The 16,997-nt window shown below is 41.6% G+C and overlaps 1 protein-coding gene across 9 annotated transcripts in view; it reads right to left on the reverse strand.

Moving 5' to 3' along the window:
- Positions 1 to 852: 852 nt before the first annotated feature.
- Positions 853 to 16,997, reverse strand: part of runx1t1 (RUNX1 partner transcriptional co-repressor 1) — a 104,991-nt gene continuing 88,846 nt past the window's right edge. For 2 of the 9 annotated variants that reach the window (XM_079654890.1, XM_079654893.1), the window contains exons 5-11: positions 14,367 to 14,548; positions 10,808 to 11,070; positions 10,106 to 10,194; positions 9,253 to 9,448; positions 8,558 to 8,626; positions 5,910 to 6,100; positions 853 to 5,097 (exon numbers count right to left, since the gene is read on the reverse strand). In XM_079654890.1, coding sequence (XP_079511016.1) covers positions 4,774 to 5,097; positions 5,910 to 6,100; positions 8,558 to 8,626; positions 9,253 to 9,448; positions 10,106 to 10,194; positions 10,808 to 11,070; positions 14,367 to 14,548 — 1,314 coding nt within the window. In that variant the 3' untranslated portion in view covers positions 853 to 4,773. Of the gene's footprint in view, positions 5,098 to 5,909; positions 6,143 to 8,557; positions 8,627 to 9,252; positions 9,476 to 10,096; positions 10,195 to 10,807; positions 11,071 to 14,366; positions 14,549 to 16,997 lie in introns of all 9 variants that reach the window. The other 7 variants (XM_079654888.1, XM_079654892.1, XM_079654885.1 and 4 more) reach the window with 4 other exon arrangements.

Raw genomic sequence — 16,997 nt, forward strand, 5'->3', positions numbered from 1 at the left:
TTTTGTATCTTGTTGTGCCGAGAGACGGGAGTCGGAGGCGCTGTGTCGAAAGAACAAGCTAGACTTTTATTAGACATAAAACAGAATGTAAACAAACTCAAGCCTGGGAAAACTGACCGGGGGAAACAGGAAGTCCTGTTAACTAAGTGTCCGTGGCTCCGTGCGGAACAATACCCCCACCCATAGTTCCTTTGGTGAATTATGTCAACCCACGACACAAGCCCCCCCAGAACTCAACCATAGCCAAAATCCTCGCGTCGGGGAGGAAGGACCACCCGACCCCGGCGCGTAGGGACCAAAGGGCTAGGGCAGGGGCGCCAACGAGGGTGAGGGCCTCCCTACAGGGGGTGGGGGGCGGGGCATTGGAGGATGGCCTGACGTGGGGGCAGAGCCAACTCCAACGGCCAGGAAACGTCCACATGAGCAGGATTAATCCTGTCGACGGACACAGTCTCAGGCCTGCTACCAACGTCCACCACCAGGCTCTTGTCCCCGTGACGTATAACCTTGAACGGGCCGTCGTAAGGGGGCGCAGGGGGCCGCAGTGGGCATCGTGGCGAATGAAAACAAAATCCGCCGACCGTAGTCCGGGGGACAAACCAAACTCTAGAGAGCGCCTTGCGTTTCTTTTGGTGACCTTAAGGCCTGACATGGTTGGAAATTGAGGGGTGAATAGAGAGGCATTCATTATTCAATCACTATTTCTTACAATGCAACTTGTGACATGTTAAAGGAACTGCAAAATCAGTGGAGCTTCCCATTCATTTGGGTCATGCTGTGTTTATCTGAATTTTGTTGCTAATCTTTCAGACTCCTGCTGTCAAGAACAAAATACAAGTCTCAGTCACCAAGGCAGGTATTAACATATTTATTACACCGTTAAGAGAACAACAATACCAGAATTATACTGCAAAGTTTCACAGACTGACAGACCATAGTTTACAGCCCAAAAAAGAAATAAAAAAAGAAACAAAAAGAAAATAAATCAACAAGAAACCACAGTTCTGACATAGTAGACTGGAAAGCTCTCTAGGACACTGACTCTAGGCGATGAAGAGACCGCCCAGGGTCAGCCTACCACTAACCTGTGGTTTTCATGTCTCAATTAAGTATTGCACAACAACTTCAAATCATTTGAGCTCTTTTTTTTCACAATATTTTTCTCAAGAGAGCCCAAAAAACAAACCCTCCCACCCCGGAAGTTCAACTCACTCCCAAAAGTTTAATGCTACGGCCTTCACTTTTCACTGTTGGCCCCATACATTTCCCCAAAGTTTCTTGATAAGTAGGACATTTAAATAATATGTCCCCCTATTGTGAAAAACAGGCATGCCTAAACTGTAGCCATGATGTTCCTTTTTTGACTTTTTTTTTTACAAGGTTTTGCCTTTTGAATACCCCCTCTTTTGAATTGACTCTCGCTGACAAGTTGACAAGTGCTTTAGCTTGTCTTCACAACAGAGAAGAGAAAAGGAGAAAAAAGTGGAGGGGAAACAGGAGAGATAAAAGAGCAAGAGAGAAACATTTCTTGTCTGTCACCCTAGCTTGTACAGTATCATCGAAATAGGAATCAACAACACTTTTATTTAAAAGTAGCACATTTTTTAAAATCTGTTCAAACAATTCAAACTCTTGATGTACTCTAAAAACGCCACAGGCATAAAGGAACATAACAAAAGTGTTTTCAGGTTTTTTTTTCTCATTTCTATTCATTTATGTTTCATTTATTTATGAGGTCTGCATTGTTACCAAGTAGTGATATGGTTTTGCAGCTGTATGAGCTTCGACTTTGGGTTTTTTATTTTCCTGTTCTCTTGTGCCCATTTGGTTTAGACTAGACCAGTATCAGCGCCGCGACTGATGCTCTTATCGTGCTGTAAGAGGTAGAGTGAGACTTGTTTGCCACCGAGGAATTTGTAGCAAAACACACATAGAGGAGGGAAGAAAGAAAAAAATAGAGCTTCTCAAAGAACAATTGAACGATAATGTTTGTCTTCATTTCTTTTTTTTATCCAGGTTTTGCCCTGATATTGATGAATACACACATTACTTGTTCTATACTTTCAAATACACTAGTGTTAAAACAGCTTTGCTGTCTTTTCACAGCTTCTGAGGAGTTGCTAGTAGGGTGTCAGACACCTTTTTGGATTGTTTAACCCTTTAGAGTCGAGAATGCAGGTGTGTACTTTATTTAGACAAGAAGGGAGAGATGAGGAAGTACAGAGGGAGCAAACAGCCCTGAACCTTTGTGGGCCTCCACTTGTTCCTTGAGGTCAGAATTTGTAACGCGCTTCTGTGTAGCACCAAGGTGTTTGGGGTGAAGAGCCTTTGTGTGCGTCGGGATAAGTGCTCTATTACTGCGAATGAGAGGTTTGTTTGATTTACATTGAAGGTTTACAACAAAGCTGTGACTTATTATCTATCATAACAGCAAAAAAATGATGTACTTTGATATAAATAAATAGAAAAGAACTGCAAATGGCATTGTTGTGAAAGCCCTGTATGCTCACCTACTTCCGAAATAGAAATAATCTGCTTAAAGCTGAAGTGGGCACTTCGTCTGACCTTTGTGTAATGAGAACATGTATAAACAAGTTTAAAAAATATCTAAAATGTTTATTTCCCCAAAAATTGGCACAGGAGTCATCAGTGTTCATTATTGCTCCGGTTAAACTGTAACACTGCTGAAAAAGTTCATTATGTTTAATCCCACCTTCTCATTTCACATAGTAAGATTAGTGCCATTGGTTTTCAGAAAGTATTAAAAATAAATACATTTTACGTCACTGTTGTGGTTTTCGAATGTGTGAACAAAACCTGCAGAAATAAATAACCAAATATATGTGTGAACAAACCTCTTTTGAAAATCGTTTTAACTCAGGATTTTGGTCCTTGGTGTCAGTCTTTGGCTGTTTTTGTTTTGTTTATCTCTTGTGTTAATACTGTGTGTTACCTGGTGCTTTGCAGTGTTAAAGCTGTTGGAGTCTACACTTCTGCATTTGGAAAGTTAGTTTGTTAGAATATTTTTTTGTATTTTTTTGTACTTTTTTTGGTTGGTTTTTCAGTTTTTCAAAAAAATAACAAGTATTTAACAAACGTTCAGTAATGTGCATGCACTGTCTGTAACTATTAAAAGAAAAAACGTTATGTTATGGCCGCTTTTGTTATCATGTTGATAAGAAAAAACAATGAGTTGGGTGATTTTAAATATTTCCGACTCCAACAATCCCAAAAAATGTGAAAATAATGCTATCACTACATAAAAAAATGGTTGATGAGTTATGGCTCTATACCGACAACACAAGTATGCTGAAAAAAAGCATGCCGAAATAACCTCTGTGACAGTGCAAATACATTTATGTATGTCCCTTGTACAAAACATTTAGGTTAGCATTCCGCGCAACATGCTAGTTCTCAGAAAAGATCTGGGTCGGACTCGAGTAGCAGCTCTGAGATATAGCTTGTGTCTTTTCTTGAGGACAAAGGGAAGTAAAACTTAGAGAACTACGAGGGATCTACCACTTACACACAGAATAGAAAAGCAGCTTGGAAATAAAGGTAACACTTGTTATTTTTTTATCTCTTTTTGCTAGAGAGAGAGTGAGTTATGAGGGACTTAGAGTTGTGACTGGTTGAAGTACTATGCATCGTCACAATTGTCCAACACATATACAATAAATAACCATTGGTGACACCACAGGACAGAAGTCTTAAACACCATGACATCCACAGAAAAAGAAAAGGAACATGAAGAAAGATGAAAATGTTTTTCCGAGTTGAGACAAGAGGGGGTGTCTGGGGCGCAGAATGAGCTTCCTACCGGGTCCTCCATGTTGTAGGTTTCCAGCACTAACTTCACTTCCTGTTCGAGAGCTTCTGTGACCCACCAAGCATGCACGTGCACATTGTAGTCAGTACATCCTCCACATGTGCAGTGGGCAAAGTTTTGTATCTTGTCCAATAATTCTTCCTTTAACATCCTTAAGGGAGACAGATTTGTATTTCCTAGCCCACTGACCTGGATATTATTACAAGTGAGAGGGAAATAGCATTGGTTGAACAGCTGGCTCTGCTTGCAATCTGCTGCACATATGCCCATTTCATGGCTGTCTGTGGGCAAGAGATCCAGTCCACCCCTCTCCTCTCTCCAAGCAGCTAACTTGTTTATCCATCCATCCATGGGTTGTCTTTCAGGGTATTTAAATCTGATATGTTTCTTTACAAAGAAAATTGATGACTCATTCTGCTAGCTAGTTTTGTTCTCTTGGTATTCTGCTTAGTAAAATGAGGTTGAGTATTATCATTTCACAGGAACAGGGAGGAAATAATTCAAGGAGGAAAAATGAAAACATAAAAAAGGGGAGGTCAGGTATACTTCTCTCAAGTTCACGGCTATCTCTGCTCAGTCTCTTAATATTTACAAGAAAAAATAAGATAAGCTACAATGACAACAACATTAACAACAACAGGCACAACAACAAACGGACAACAAGAATAGCAAGTGTAACGATAAAAGGATGTCAATATTTAAATTCATTCATTCAAAACAAAGAATATCTTTGTGTTTCTTTAGAATCAAGTCAATATGACCTGATTACGGACCTCCTCCTCCTTCTTCTATGAACATACGCTGCAAGATAGACAGAAGCATTGCCATCTCTTTCTGTTAGCCAAGTTAGCTTAGTATCTTTCCAAGGCAATGTTACAGTCATGCTGTTTGTGGGGTTGAGGGCTGGATGGTTAGCCTCTGCCTCCATCCTCCGCCTGAGTGTCTCAGCGCGGTGTGCTTTCCAGGGCAGAGGAGGATGGGGTGCTGGGGGTGGAGGAGCGAGGCGTGGCAGCAGGGGGGGTTGCAGCCGGACTCCCAGTCCCACTGCTCGGGGTGCAGGCGGAGGAGCTGATGGGGGCAGGGGTCTCTGACCCCGGCACTCCACCCTGCTGCTGGCTGGCCTGCTGCTGCTGCTGGGCCTGGAGGGTCTGACCGCAGACATGGTGGTGCTTCTCCCAGTCCTTATGCTGGCAGAAGGAGCCGCAGTAGCGCGCCGTGTTGCAGCCGCTGCACGTCTCACTGGCTTTACGGCCACAGTTCCAGCAGCTCTGAAGGAAGGATAGAGAGACAAAGGTAACTAACAGGAAAATAAAACAAAAAATATTTACAGTGCTGAACTGAGAAAGGTGTCCTTTTTGTTTGATTTAATGTGTCTAATCACACAAAACAGACACCACAATAACAGAATAGGTCTCTCCTTTTACAACACTTAAGCTTAAAACAAACCACAGATAGATCAAAAACCCATCTCTGATTACATCTAGGGCCTCATAGATCTTTAAAAACACAGGAAGAGTGTGTCAAGGCGGCTGCAGAGCCACAGGAAACAGGAGAACAAGGATAAAAACAGCTTCTAAAAGTTTTCCTCTAGGGCGCTTCCCTCTCATAAACATCACTACTGCAATTAATGGCAGATGTGAGACATATTTCCATCTCACTTAACTGATTAAACGTCTAGGCCTCTAATGGTAATTAGAAAATGGAAGCGCCTTCTCTTGTATCCTCTCGGCTGAATTGGTAACACCTTTATAAACATGCTAGCTACTCGGTCGGAGGGAAATAGGAAGCAGGAAAGCGAGGGTAATTGATACTTGATTAACCCGGTTTCGCTTCACTTTGATCACTCTGCTGACTATAAATTAGTTAGATTTGCAGGACACTTACAAAAAAGTTTACTAATCCAATGATAAATAAGAAACATACACTTATGTATGAGAGAAGATCCCCTATCATCAACAGCTTGTAAATAAAGCATATCAGAGTGACAACATAGAAATACCAATACTACCAAACAAGAGGCGATGACAGTTTTCATGATTTGTTTGAAATAATGAGGCTATAACTTAGGATGTTTCCTAACCTCGCTGGAGTCCTCCTGTTGGTTGATTATGGAGACCGCGTCCTCCGCCGCCTGCCGCTTTGCCTCGGCTACCGTGCGCTCCATCTTGGCCCGCTCGCTGCTGATCATCTCGTGAGCCTTGCGCTCTGCCTCCGTAACGGCTTTCTGCAGCTCTGACACGGCCTGTCGCTTCACCTCATTCACGGCCTCTTCTGGAAACAGTGTGGAGACAGAGGAAGTCAAGCCTCCCGCACCTGTAATGTAGTTTGCATTGTATCATCCTGACATTGGGAATTTATTTTCAATGAGTACACTGCAGTACATGTTTTTTCTTTTGTCCAAGGTTAAATATTTTCTATTGTTCAATAAAACATTTGTTATGAATTAGCTGTAAATTAGCTGTAAGTAGTATCTAAGATTATGCCTTTTACAAAGATGAGTGGAAAAATCAGATGAGATAAATCTGTAACACATCTGAAAGACAGAAACCACAATAAAACCAATGCTTTCACTTGTTTTTACATGAGGAAGAAATCTGAGAAAATACATGCTTTGTACATCTGGAGATGATGAGGAGGGCAGGGAAAACATTATGTAACATTTGTATTCCAAGATCAAGTGCATGTGGCACGCCTTGAGATACACAACATGTATTTAGGCATCAATTTAAAAATGTGGTGTATATGTGATAGCAGGTATTTTAACCTTTCGTTAAGGCATTGGGTTGACGTCAACGTTTACAGGAGAAAGGACCTTATTTGATTGAAATGTCGAGCAAAATAAATGGATAATTTTTCTTCTTATTTGAAAAATAACCTCAAGTCAACAGCATAAGTGAAATTACTTCCAGGTAATCAGTCAGAAAACATGCTTTTGAGATGAAGCAATGTGTTATTTTATACATGTTTTGTGTAATAACCCTGCCGTGCGGGTGTTAAGCGGTGGAATTTCGATCGAACGTCAAAGCAAAAGGAGGGCTTTTTTGTTTGCTCCCATCAAGCCTGTAACTTAACTAATTGTGTATGCAAAACAGGCAATTTATATTTAAATTATGCATTTCCATTGTGATCCCAGAGGCCCATGTGGTGAGGGGAAGTGGGAAACCGGTAGGACACCGCGCAAGGTGCTTGAATATTTATCACCAACTGTAAACATTTTGCCTATTTCAAACAGATGTATTCACCACGGCACTGCATTGTGTTAAAAATCCTATTTTGCAATCCTCCCTGGGTCACATTTAAATCAGTCTCCCAGCCAGAATATATGCAACTGAAGTGAAAAGGAATACTGAGAAGAATGTGGAGAGAATGAGAAATAGCTGCCATCGTTTATCCTACAGGCAAGAGATAAATACCGCTTTATGTCTGACAAATATGCTTCTCTTTACTTTCATTTCCTTTGTACACATTACACATGTATTACAAATATAAAATCTGTTTTCAATATCTGACAGAATGTGGGCTTTTTCTAAAGACAAAGACATTTTCTTTCCATCATGATTGAGCTGAATTTTCCAACCAGGGGGGTTTTGTCTTTAACCTACTGTGCTGCCTGATGTCATGGAAATTGCCCCAGTGTCGTGTGATATATGCCTTGTGCATGGAATTGTGATTACACACCAAATGCCTTAGATGGAAGATCGATCAAAGCCGGAGAGAGGAGGAGAGTACTGGAGAGCAGGCACGGTCCCGATGGTGATACTCAATTCAATTTAAATGCATATTACTTGTTCTGAGTATCTCACACATCATGCTTGGTCAAGCAAGGGGACAATTTCCCTTTCTCCAAGGGGTTTAAAAGCAGATATACTGTATCACTGACTGGGAATACAAAGTAGATTCCATGAGCGCCAAACCCTCAGCGGAAAAGCCTTTCAGCTTTTCAGCTTGGCCATAATGGTGATTGCAGCTGTGCTCATGAGTTTAAAAAATGATGCTTGTGTACCCTTAAAATATAAATGGCAACTAATGAAAGCTGTTAAAGCAACAACGAGTTTCAACACTTGATCTTATCTGGCACTACATTTTACAACACTATTGCTGAATAGAATAGCTGCAATGTCTGTCTCTGAGGGGACTGCCAAAAGCAAGAAGATACCAAATCTAGCTACTGTACTGTTAACAGGGGAACCGCTGGACCAGCTGTTAAAGCTACTTCTGTCCCTTATTTGACTGGAGCAATAAAACGTTTTACAACCTGACATCATATTTGGAAAGTGTTGAGTGTGGTGGTGAAACTCTTATTACTGTATCAAATATAACATATTCTCCAAGCGAAGCCTTCCAGGGAAAGAGGAGGCAGACACCAGACTACATCAGGATGAGAGGGGAGAGTGGGGTTTAAAGGAGCGCCTCTCATCCACTCCAAGCCTTAAGTCATGTAGGTGAAGAAGATTGGCCTATTTTCTAAAAGACAAAATGTCTTAAATAAGGCATAGAGATAAAGAGAAAAAGTGTGTGCATGTCTGTGTGTGTGTGTGTGTGTGTGTGTGTGTGTGTGTGTGTGTGTGTGTGTGTGTGTGTGTGTGTGTGTGTGTGTGTGTGTGTGTGTGTGTGTGTGTGTGTGTGTGTGTGTGTGTGTGTGTGTGCGCGCGCGCGCGCGTGTGTGTGTGTGTGTGTGTGTGTGTGTGTGTGTGTGTGTGTGTGTGTGATGATGGGAGGGCTGCTCACCAGCTTTTTTCCAGATCTCTTCAGGAACGTAGCCAGACACAGGCCGGTGCACCATCTCCCTGTGAATTTCTGGGAAGAAGCAAGCACAAAGGCAATCAGAGATAACATCACAAAACAAACATTCATTTGCCACTGATGCAATAAACTAATAAAATGTTGAGTGGATCAGGTTGTCAGTAGGCAGCTATATGTTCAACAGCCTGTATCATGATAACTTAGATAACATGGATTTAAGAGTAGAAGACCTAAAATAGACAACTGGCAAACTCTTATTTATACAAAGTATATTTCTATTGTGGTGTGAGCCAAATTACCAACTCAATTTGAGTATTAGGTAGCCTTTCTGAATATGAAACTTGAAAGAAAATCAATACAATTAATACCATCACTTTACATAGGACACAAACCAGCTAAGAACAATGGAATTATTTTTTAAATCCATTAGTTATTCATGTAAGAGCTTCCTTTATGGTGGTTTAAAACTACATATTTAAAAAAGGTTTCACCTCAAAACATGTGGTTTAAAATACATATTTGATCTATTTGTATAAAATGATAAAAATGAAAGTTAGTCTATAAAACAAGGGGGCATGTTGTCATACAATGATGGAAACAATGACATAACTTACTGGAACATGGCTTTAAGCTGTCCTGTTATTTAATACATGCACACTACAGTATGTGTGATCTGTTACCTGGTGTGGCATTTTCCTGGGCTGCCGGGCTCTGCTGCCTCGACTGCCCCCCCGCGGCGCCCTTCTTCAGCTCTTCGGTGTCGCTGTATCTTCTGATCCAGTAGTTGAGCTCCTCGCGGTCGGCCTCCTGGCAGCGCCGCAGAACTGTCAGCGAACGCCTCGTCTTCTCCACCATGTCCATGATGCAGTTCAGCAGCTGGGGTGACAGGGAGCGGACAAGGCGCTGAGTTTACATATAGACATGGAAGGATTGATTCATATTAAACAAGGATATTGGTGGCAGGCAGGGTTATAAATGAAAGCCAACATCTGTAATGTTATTATTAATAGTGTATAATAATAATAATAATAATAATAATAATAATAATAATGAATTATAGAGTTCTGTATATGATGAGAAACACCCTCACCCTTGAAACACACCTCTCCACTTGACATCATACACTATCACTTCAGTTAGTTATACATTATGTGATTGAGTGATTCCATTTTCACTGCATATCAACAGGTGAGGTGAAACAGCATCGCAAATGTGGCACTAGATGTTTCATATTTCCAGTAGTATGAACATGCGGCTGTGTTTCATGTTAACCCTGAAGGTGAACAAGCAAGCAACAAAGCAATATTTACATTGTTTGTTTACATGCAAGCCTGCACATAAATAAAACCCTGACTAGTAGTCTATGCATGTGATGTCAAAGCTTTACAGCAGTTAGCAAACACACGATTTCTCTTAGGAGTGTAACATAGACTTAAAGAGTATGTGATGTATAACAAATAGATAATCTCTAATTATTAGATAATCTCTTTTACTTAAGATATAGTAATAAAAAAATGTTATTACTTTTCTTACATGGTCAAGGTGTTTCCACTCCTCAGCCCACTCTCTGTCCGTCAGCCTGTGGTCAATCACTTCCTCCTGCCTGGTCCCTGTGTGCATACCTGTAAGAGAAGATAGATAGAACGATAAACCGAGAGGATCAATGTAACATCACTCCATCGCTTCATCCATTCATCATTTGATTACAGGTTGAAACTCTCTGACCATCCATTTCTTTCTCCTCCCCCTTTACTCCCCCCCTCGACTGAGCTTCTAGTCCCGAAGAATCATCCATTACAAGGCGAGACATGCTTAATAACTCTCTTATTTTTAGAATGAAGCCACCAATCGTCGTTGCAGCTTCATCAAGCCTTGATCTGTGCAGACAATGTCTCTAAATGACCACACTGTGCCTCAATGTATTTCTGTCCAGCATATCCAACAGTGTATTACTTCAGAAGGACGGTTGTGTGTCTGCTAAGCCGACACGCATCCACCAGACTCAAGTGCCAACTGACTGATTATCAGTATTATAAAAATGGATACGGATCTCAGCGGTATAAAAAGAATTGAGAAGCATAAGATATGATGTAAAAATGATGTAACTGTTGTAACGGTTTACTTTTGTATATACACAATCCTCTTAGTGTATCTCTTTGTTTTATAGAGTGAAAGCTTTGGAAGACACACACGCACACACTTAAATGCACCCTCCATTCTCCCCCATGTCCTCACCGATGGGCCTGGGCCTCTCCCGGATCTCCCGTTGGTTGGAGGCGGGGTGTCTGTAGTTGTCCCGGTAGTGATGGGCGATGGCCATGTCGTCCAGCCTGTAGTGCTGAGGAGGGATAGGGCCGGGGTGGGGCAGGCCATTGGGCTGGTAGGCGAGCCCATTGGATGGGCTGAAGCGCTGGGCGGGGCTTATGGTGCATGGCCTCTTGCTAGGGTGAACATCAGGGTGCAGGGCGCCATCTCGCTCGAAGCCGTTCTCTTTGGTTCTGGGTGGAGAAAGACAGATAAACCAAACTTGAGTATTACCCTCCATGTTAATTTCTTTTACAAATAAAGTTTTTTAAATAATAAGAATCCACATTAGGATCATACAGTATTATTCTGACCTACTGACAAAAGATAAAATAGGAATAGAAATGAGACTAAATGCCTGAAACTCGGCAAACAACTAAAGATCTATTAAGGCTAAAAAGCAGAAATAGCTATGGCAAAAAAAAGGGGAAAGAGGAGAGGAAACAAGCACAAATAAGTGTGATGTTAATATCAAACCTATTCAGTAAAAATATGTCTTATTCAGAAATAGGTTGTTACAGTTCTTACATACACAAATGAGACTTCAAACAAATCATCACATCTACTGTTTGCTCCTGTGCGCTGTAAAGGCTTGAGTTGACCAGCTAACAGACAAAAGATCTACAGAAAGGCTGTTTTCTTTCCAGGAAACATTGTGGAATTATTTCATGGAAACCATGTCCATTCATCTATACACACACATACATTAAAGTATGCACTGACACAAATGACAGACACATATATGCCCTCTAAAGTAGCTGCCAAGGGATCAGGTGACATTTTGTAAGCCTTCCTCTGAAGAGAAATGTGGCCAGGTGTGTTTGTGTGTGAGCATGTGTGTCTATGTGTGTGTGTTCTCAGCTTTGTCAGCTTACAGTTAAATCTTGCCAGCCTCCCCCCACTGTCTGCAATCCTACACTTCTCTCTGTCTTTCTCCTCCTTCTCCCCATCCCTCTCTCCGATGAACAGATTGAACTTCTTAATGAGCTGTTTTTATGGGCTCCTAATGCTCATCCACAGCTCTCCATATGCTCTTTCCCTCCATCCGCCCGTCTCTCGCTGCCTCCCTCGACTCATCCATCCATTCTTCTCTCCCCCCCCAAACCACACTCTTATCTCCCTAGCCTTCCTGCTGCAACAATGTTTATATCTACAGGCACCGGAGTACCATCATGCACACACACCCACAGTCACCTACACAATGCACTGATGTGTGCTCACATCTTTAACCTACTGTCGATACAGACATGGGAATTTGCATATGCCAATGCGGTGACATTTTAATATGTTTATTTATTTACAGATAAAAATAGTTAATATTAAATAACAAAAACCACTGTCCGGACCCCTGATCTCTCATGCACGCAGATAAATATTGGACATTCTCAAATAGTGAATGAACATGTTTTACTACCTCTTCTGATGAGAGACCCATTTCTTCACTTGTAACAGTGAAGAAAATATTTTAAAAGTACATTTATAATTTTTTGTGAAATAAAGCTAATTTTTTTCTGCTCCCCTTTGTTGCTACACACATTTCAAATTGAAAAGCATTTCGCTTTAAAAAGATAAATGACTAGGTTATAGTGTATGTTGTTAATGGTATTCGAGCTGTGGAAATGTGCTGAATTATACTGGATCAACCATAACAGTACAGGTACCAGTGATTTTACAATCCCATCTTTTATTTATTCAGCTTTATTCAAAAAATGGTGTTATGCAGGTTTTTTTTTGCCCCTCATATGCATATTATATGGTGCGATATTCTTAGTCTGGTTCCTGCAGACCATGGTATTAATCAGAATGCATTGATGGTTCATTGTTGTATGTAATTAAGGATTCCCATTCAAATTCCAATATTCCGACACAGGGCTCCAATAAGTAGGAGCGCAGAGCAGAGGTAAGCAGAAAGCAGAGGTGCTTAGCCAGCCGTATTGGAGCTGTAGCCTCATCTGTAAGTGTTATCAGCCCATCTCCCTAGGCACACACACACACACACACACACACACACACACACACACACACACACACACACACACACACACACACACACACACACACACACACACACACACACACACACACACACACACACACACACACACACACACACACACACACACACACACACACACACACACACACACAATCTGTACAGAGGTGCACATATGAACCATAGTCATGCCTTCACACTGAGTAGAGAATCATACACACACACACATTCACAGACAGTCCACATTTTTTCACTGCATACAGATGCCTCCTTTTTTTTCTCTCTCTCCATATATTATATCTCTCTTTCACATTTACACGCACACCTTTCCCCCTCAGCTCACTCCCTTATGCACCAAACGGCCTGCAAATATGCAGGTATTACAGAAAAAGTCTGCCTATCCGACTGTTGGGGGAAAAGAGAGGTGAGAATTATTAATATTGCTTTTGGCATTTTTGTCCCTCAGCAGATAAAAAAAGTACATTTTCCTTTCCCCTGCCTGTATTAAAAAAGATAGACCCCCGGAGGATTATTATTTATTTCGAAAGACTATGCACATATTGTGCTCGGAGCATAGGCTCAAACTCATAACAATGCACACACAGCAATGATTGCAAACATCTGTTTTAAGAAGATGCTTATTAACAGAGAATATTTGTACGATTCTATAGCTGATTCAAGTTTTTTAAGTCTCCCTTCCAAAGAAATGTAGTCATATTGCAGCTCCACCAAAAGTAATGTACTTTATTGGGATGGGAATGAGCCACAGTGTTAAACATGCACACATGCTCGCGGTTGGTCTGGCAGGTTTTCTGCTCGTTTCCGTTTCTGGAGCTCCGAGGAAGACCGTTGAAAAGAGGACTAAAGGTTTTCACAGCGATGTGTGTTCCTGGACGGCACGTCTCAGTGCTTGTCCATTAGAGCAGAGAACATTGAGTCATTACCAAAGTCCGTGACAACAAACGGATGTAATGATTTGGCTGCGGTGGGGTGGGGAACTAATGTAGAGAAGAGGCACACACACAGGCGCACACACCCAATCCAGTATTGAAGCACATGATAACTTACACAGAATACATTTTCATTGACGTATTCACACTTTTCATTAATACACATCTGTCTCCCTTCCTTTTTTTATCCTCAGTGTGTGTATGTGTGTGTGTTTGGGAGGGTCTATATTTCCCATTGCCTCCTCTCCTCAGTTCTGGCCCATTAAAAGCAGGAGCCTGGAGCTGAGATGTCCAACGGAGCACGTCATGAGGCCCGATGGCGCACTGACAGACACTTCCCATACATACACTAACACATCACACGATTGCCTTGCATTGGCTCAGCTTGTGTCTGGAGTGTTGTATGGGTTTATGCAGGCAGACTCAAAGGGATTCATGCATGAGCTAAAAAAGGAAAGAAACCCTCAGATGCTTTAATGTCTGGAACTGGTAAATGTATGAACAGAAAGAGTCCCAAACCGGCAACATAATGTTCTAACTTTCTAACCTGTCTGGCGTCCTTCTCTTGCCGTTCTCGTTGACGTCCAGCAGGAGTTCGGAGGAGTCCACAGGGGAGGTGGTGCTGGTGTCCAGGAGCAGCTGCTCGTGCTGGGCCAGGTACTGAGCGGGGTTCTGCTTTGCCAGCCTGGCACAGTGCAGCAGCTCCCTCTGAAGCAGCGGCAGGTTGGCCTACACAAGGAAACAACACTGTTTAACCAGAGAGAAAAATAACAACTGTGGAGTATTTTTCAAACAAAGATTTCCTGTAGAGAAGCAAGAATAGAATAATCAAATCTGTCTTTTGCCTTCAAACCCTTTGCTCCTAGTCACTGACTAATTCGCAAAAAACTGAAAATAATATGTCAGATTCTGAGCTGAGCCGATCTAATGTAGTGAACAGATGTATATTATTGTAAGGGAAACATTATAATAAAGTATAAGGAATGCATTTTAATAATATTTTTTTTTCAAGGTTAATCAAAATCAACTCAAACTCTCAAAAAGAAATCTGCTGTTAAAGTTGTCTTCAGGTACAAAATATAATATGTTGTTGATTAATTATGTCACAAGATTCATGTTCAAAATCACGGATGTGACAAGATCAATTTAACCATGTTGAAGCATCTTTTTGATATGAAACTAAACTTCATATTGCCTTTAAACCACATCAAATATGTTGTATACCAAAAGCTTTCCCCCAGCCTTTGCAGTCCAAAAACACCAATTTGAGGTAACAAGAGCTCCATTTCTCCACATCATCTGACCCCTGTTTGCTTTACCACTGAACCATCACCACTTCCTGTGACACCGAGTGCATTAGCACCCACAGAGTTTCTCTGAGACATGTACGTTTTTTTGATTATAGAGAAACAGTAGCTATTTTCAATCTCTTCGACATAACAAGGGGGTCTGCTTTCTTGTCAGGAGTTACAGGGTCATGCAGGTATGTGCGTGTCGACTTCAAAGACATCTGATGGGGTGTGTTTTGAAGCAAGAAGATGAAAGTGTTGCGTCAGGGAGGTTCAGAATAAGAGTGGGGGCTATTTTGGAAAGGTACATTCATCACAAGAGCCTTTGGAGAGGCCATCTGTACGCTTCAGGTCTGTAAATCTTTGTTTTGTCATCAATAACATAATCTCTTGCTTTGTTTTATCCTTTCCTTTCTTCGCCCCCAACCTGCATTAAATTACAAATTTGCCTCCGTTTCATGGACTGTTCCGTGATGTCTTTGCCAACTGCATACAGAAATTCTACTTGCAAAACATAAAAATGATTTGTTTAGTGGGATTTATGTTTTATAATCATATGAAATCCCTCTGCAGTAATTGGCTGCTATGAAAGAAATGCAGAGCGCTGGCCTTCGTTTTACCTGCTTGAGTTAATGGTCCGTTAATAGTTTATGATCGTAATTACCCTCTGAAAAGAAGCATCAAATAGATTGCTTTGACCCCAGTGAACTCATCTTTCATTAATTAGAGGTCATCCCAATTGTAAGAGATGGGGGATGCATTAACAAAAGGACTGATTCAAGAAATGCAGACCGCTGAAGAGACCGGATCATTTTTCCCACGACAAAGTACGGCCATTTGCTTCCGTTAGGTAACCAACATCTGCACTTGCATAAAGGGAACATTTCAAGTAGTGTTCAGCAGCCACAGCTAAAATCAGCACAGGATGATTTATTGTGAAAATACTGGAGCTGTCATTTTGTCAAACGGAGCCAAAAAACGATTCAGAATATGCCACGTTCAGGATATGCTGCACTTCATCAACTTTCCTTTTCTCTGTAATTTGCAGTTGGAGTAAAATCTGGGCGACTTAGTTTTTTGCATGTATATATATTGTCCTATTTCAATTATTTCCTATCACCACTTTCTCTGTCTCTCTCTCTTTGGTTAATGATTTTACACCTCAGTCTCACAGCACTCCTTTCATTTCGGCATGACACTAGAAAAACAAATCACTTGACAGATTTAAAAAAAGCTCGTCTTTAAGTTGAAAACAGAGAAACATTGTTTCTCTGGAAGCCCGTTGTCTCGTGTTTGTAGGCCTCCCGCCAACACATCACGTCACTGGCGCTGTGTGGTTTATGATTGCCTCCTTCCAGTAAAGAGTCCCAACCAATTTGCGGTTTAGTATTAAGAGAAGGGGAAAGGAGTTGAGTGGGTTTGGGTGGGGGGTGGGGGCGTTGGAGGGGTCGGCTCAGTCTAACATTAGCGTAATGAAAAACTCTGAGCCTTGACGCGCATTGTTGCAGCTGTGCTTCGACGCACCTATAAAAACTCCCCTACACCTCCAACCGCTCGCTGCTGCCATATGTTAGCTGACATTAAAGGCTCCGCAGTGGGAAGACACTAAAATTAGACTGGGGAGAGTGAGAGGCAGAGAAGGAGCGACGGAGGGAAAAAAAGAGTTGCATCTTTGATTCCGCAGCCATCCCAGTGATACACTAACCATCTGGCGAGGAGAGGAGAAGGGAAGGATGGACTGGAGGATGGATAGATGGGGAACAGCAAACAGAGAAGAAGGAGGATAAAGACAGAAAGATATGGGGGGAGAGCAAATAAGCAGAAAGCAGAAAAGATGAAGAAAACATGAGAATAAGGGAGTGATGTGAGGGGGGAGACAGGGAGACCCT

This window comes from Notothenia rossii (assembly GCF_949606895.1).
Source record: "Notothenia rossii genome assembly, chromosome: 10".
In the NCBI taxonomy this organism is placed as follows: domain Eukaryota; kingdom Metazoa; phylum Chordata; class Actinopteri; order Perciformes; family Nototheniidae; genus Notothenia; species Notothenia rossii.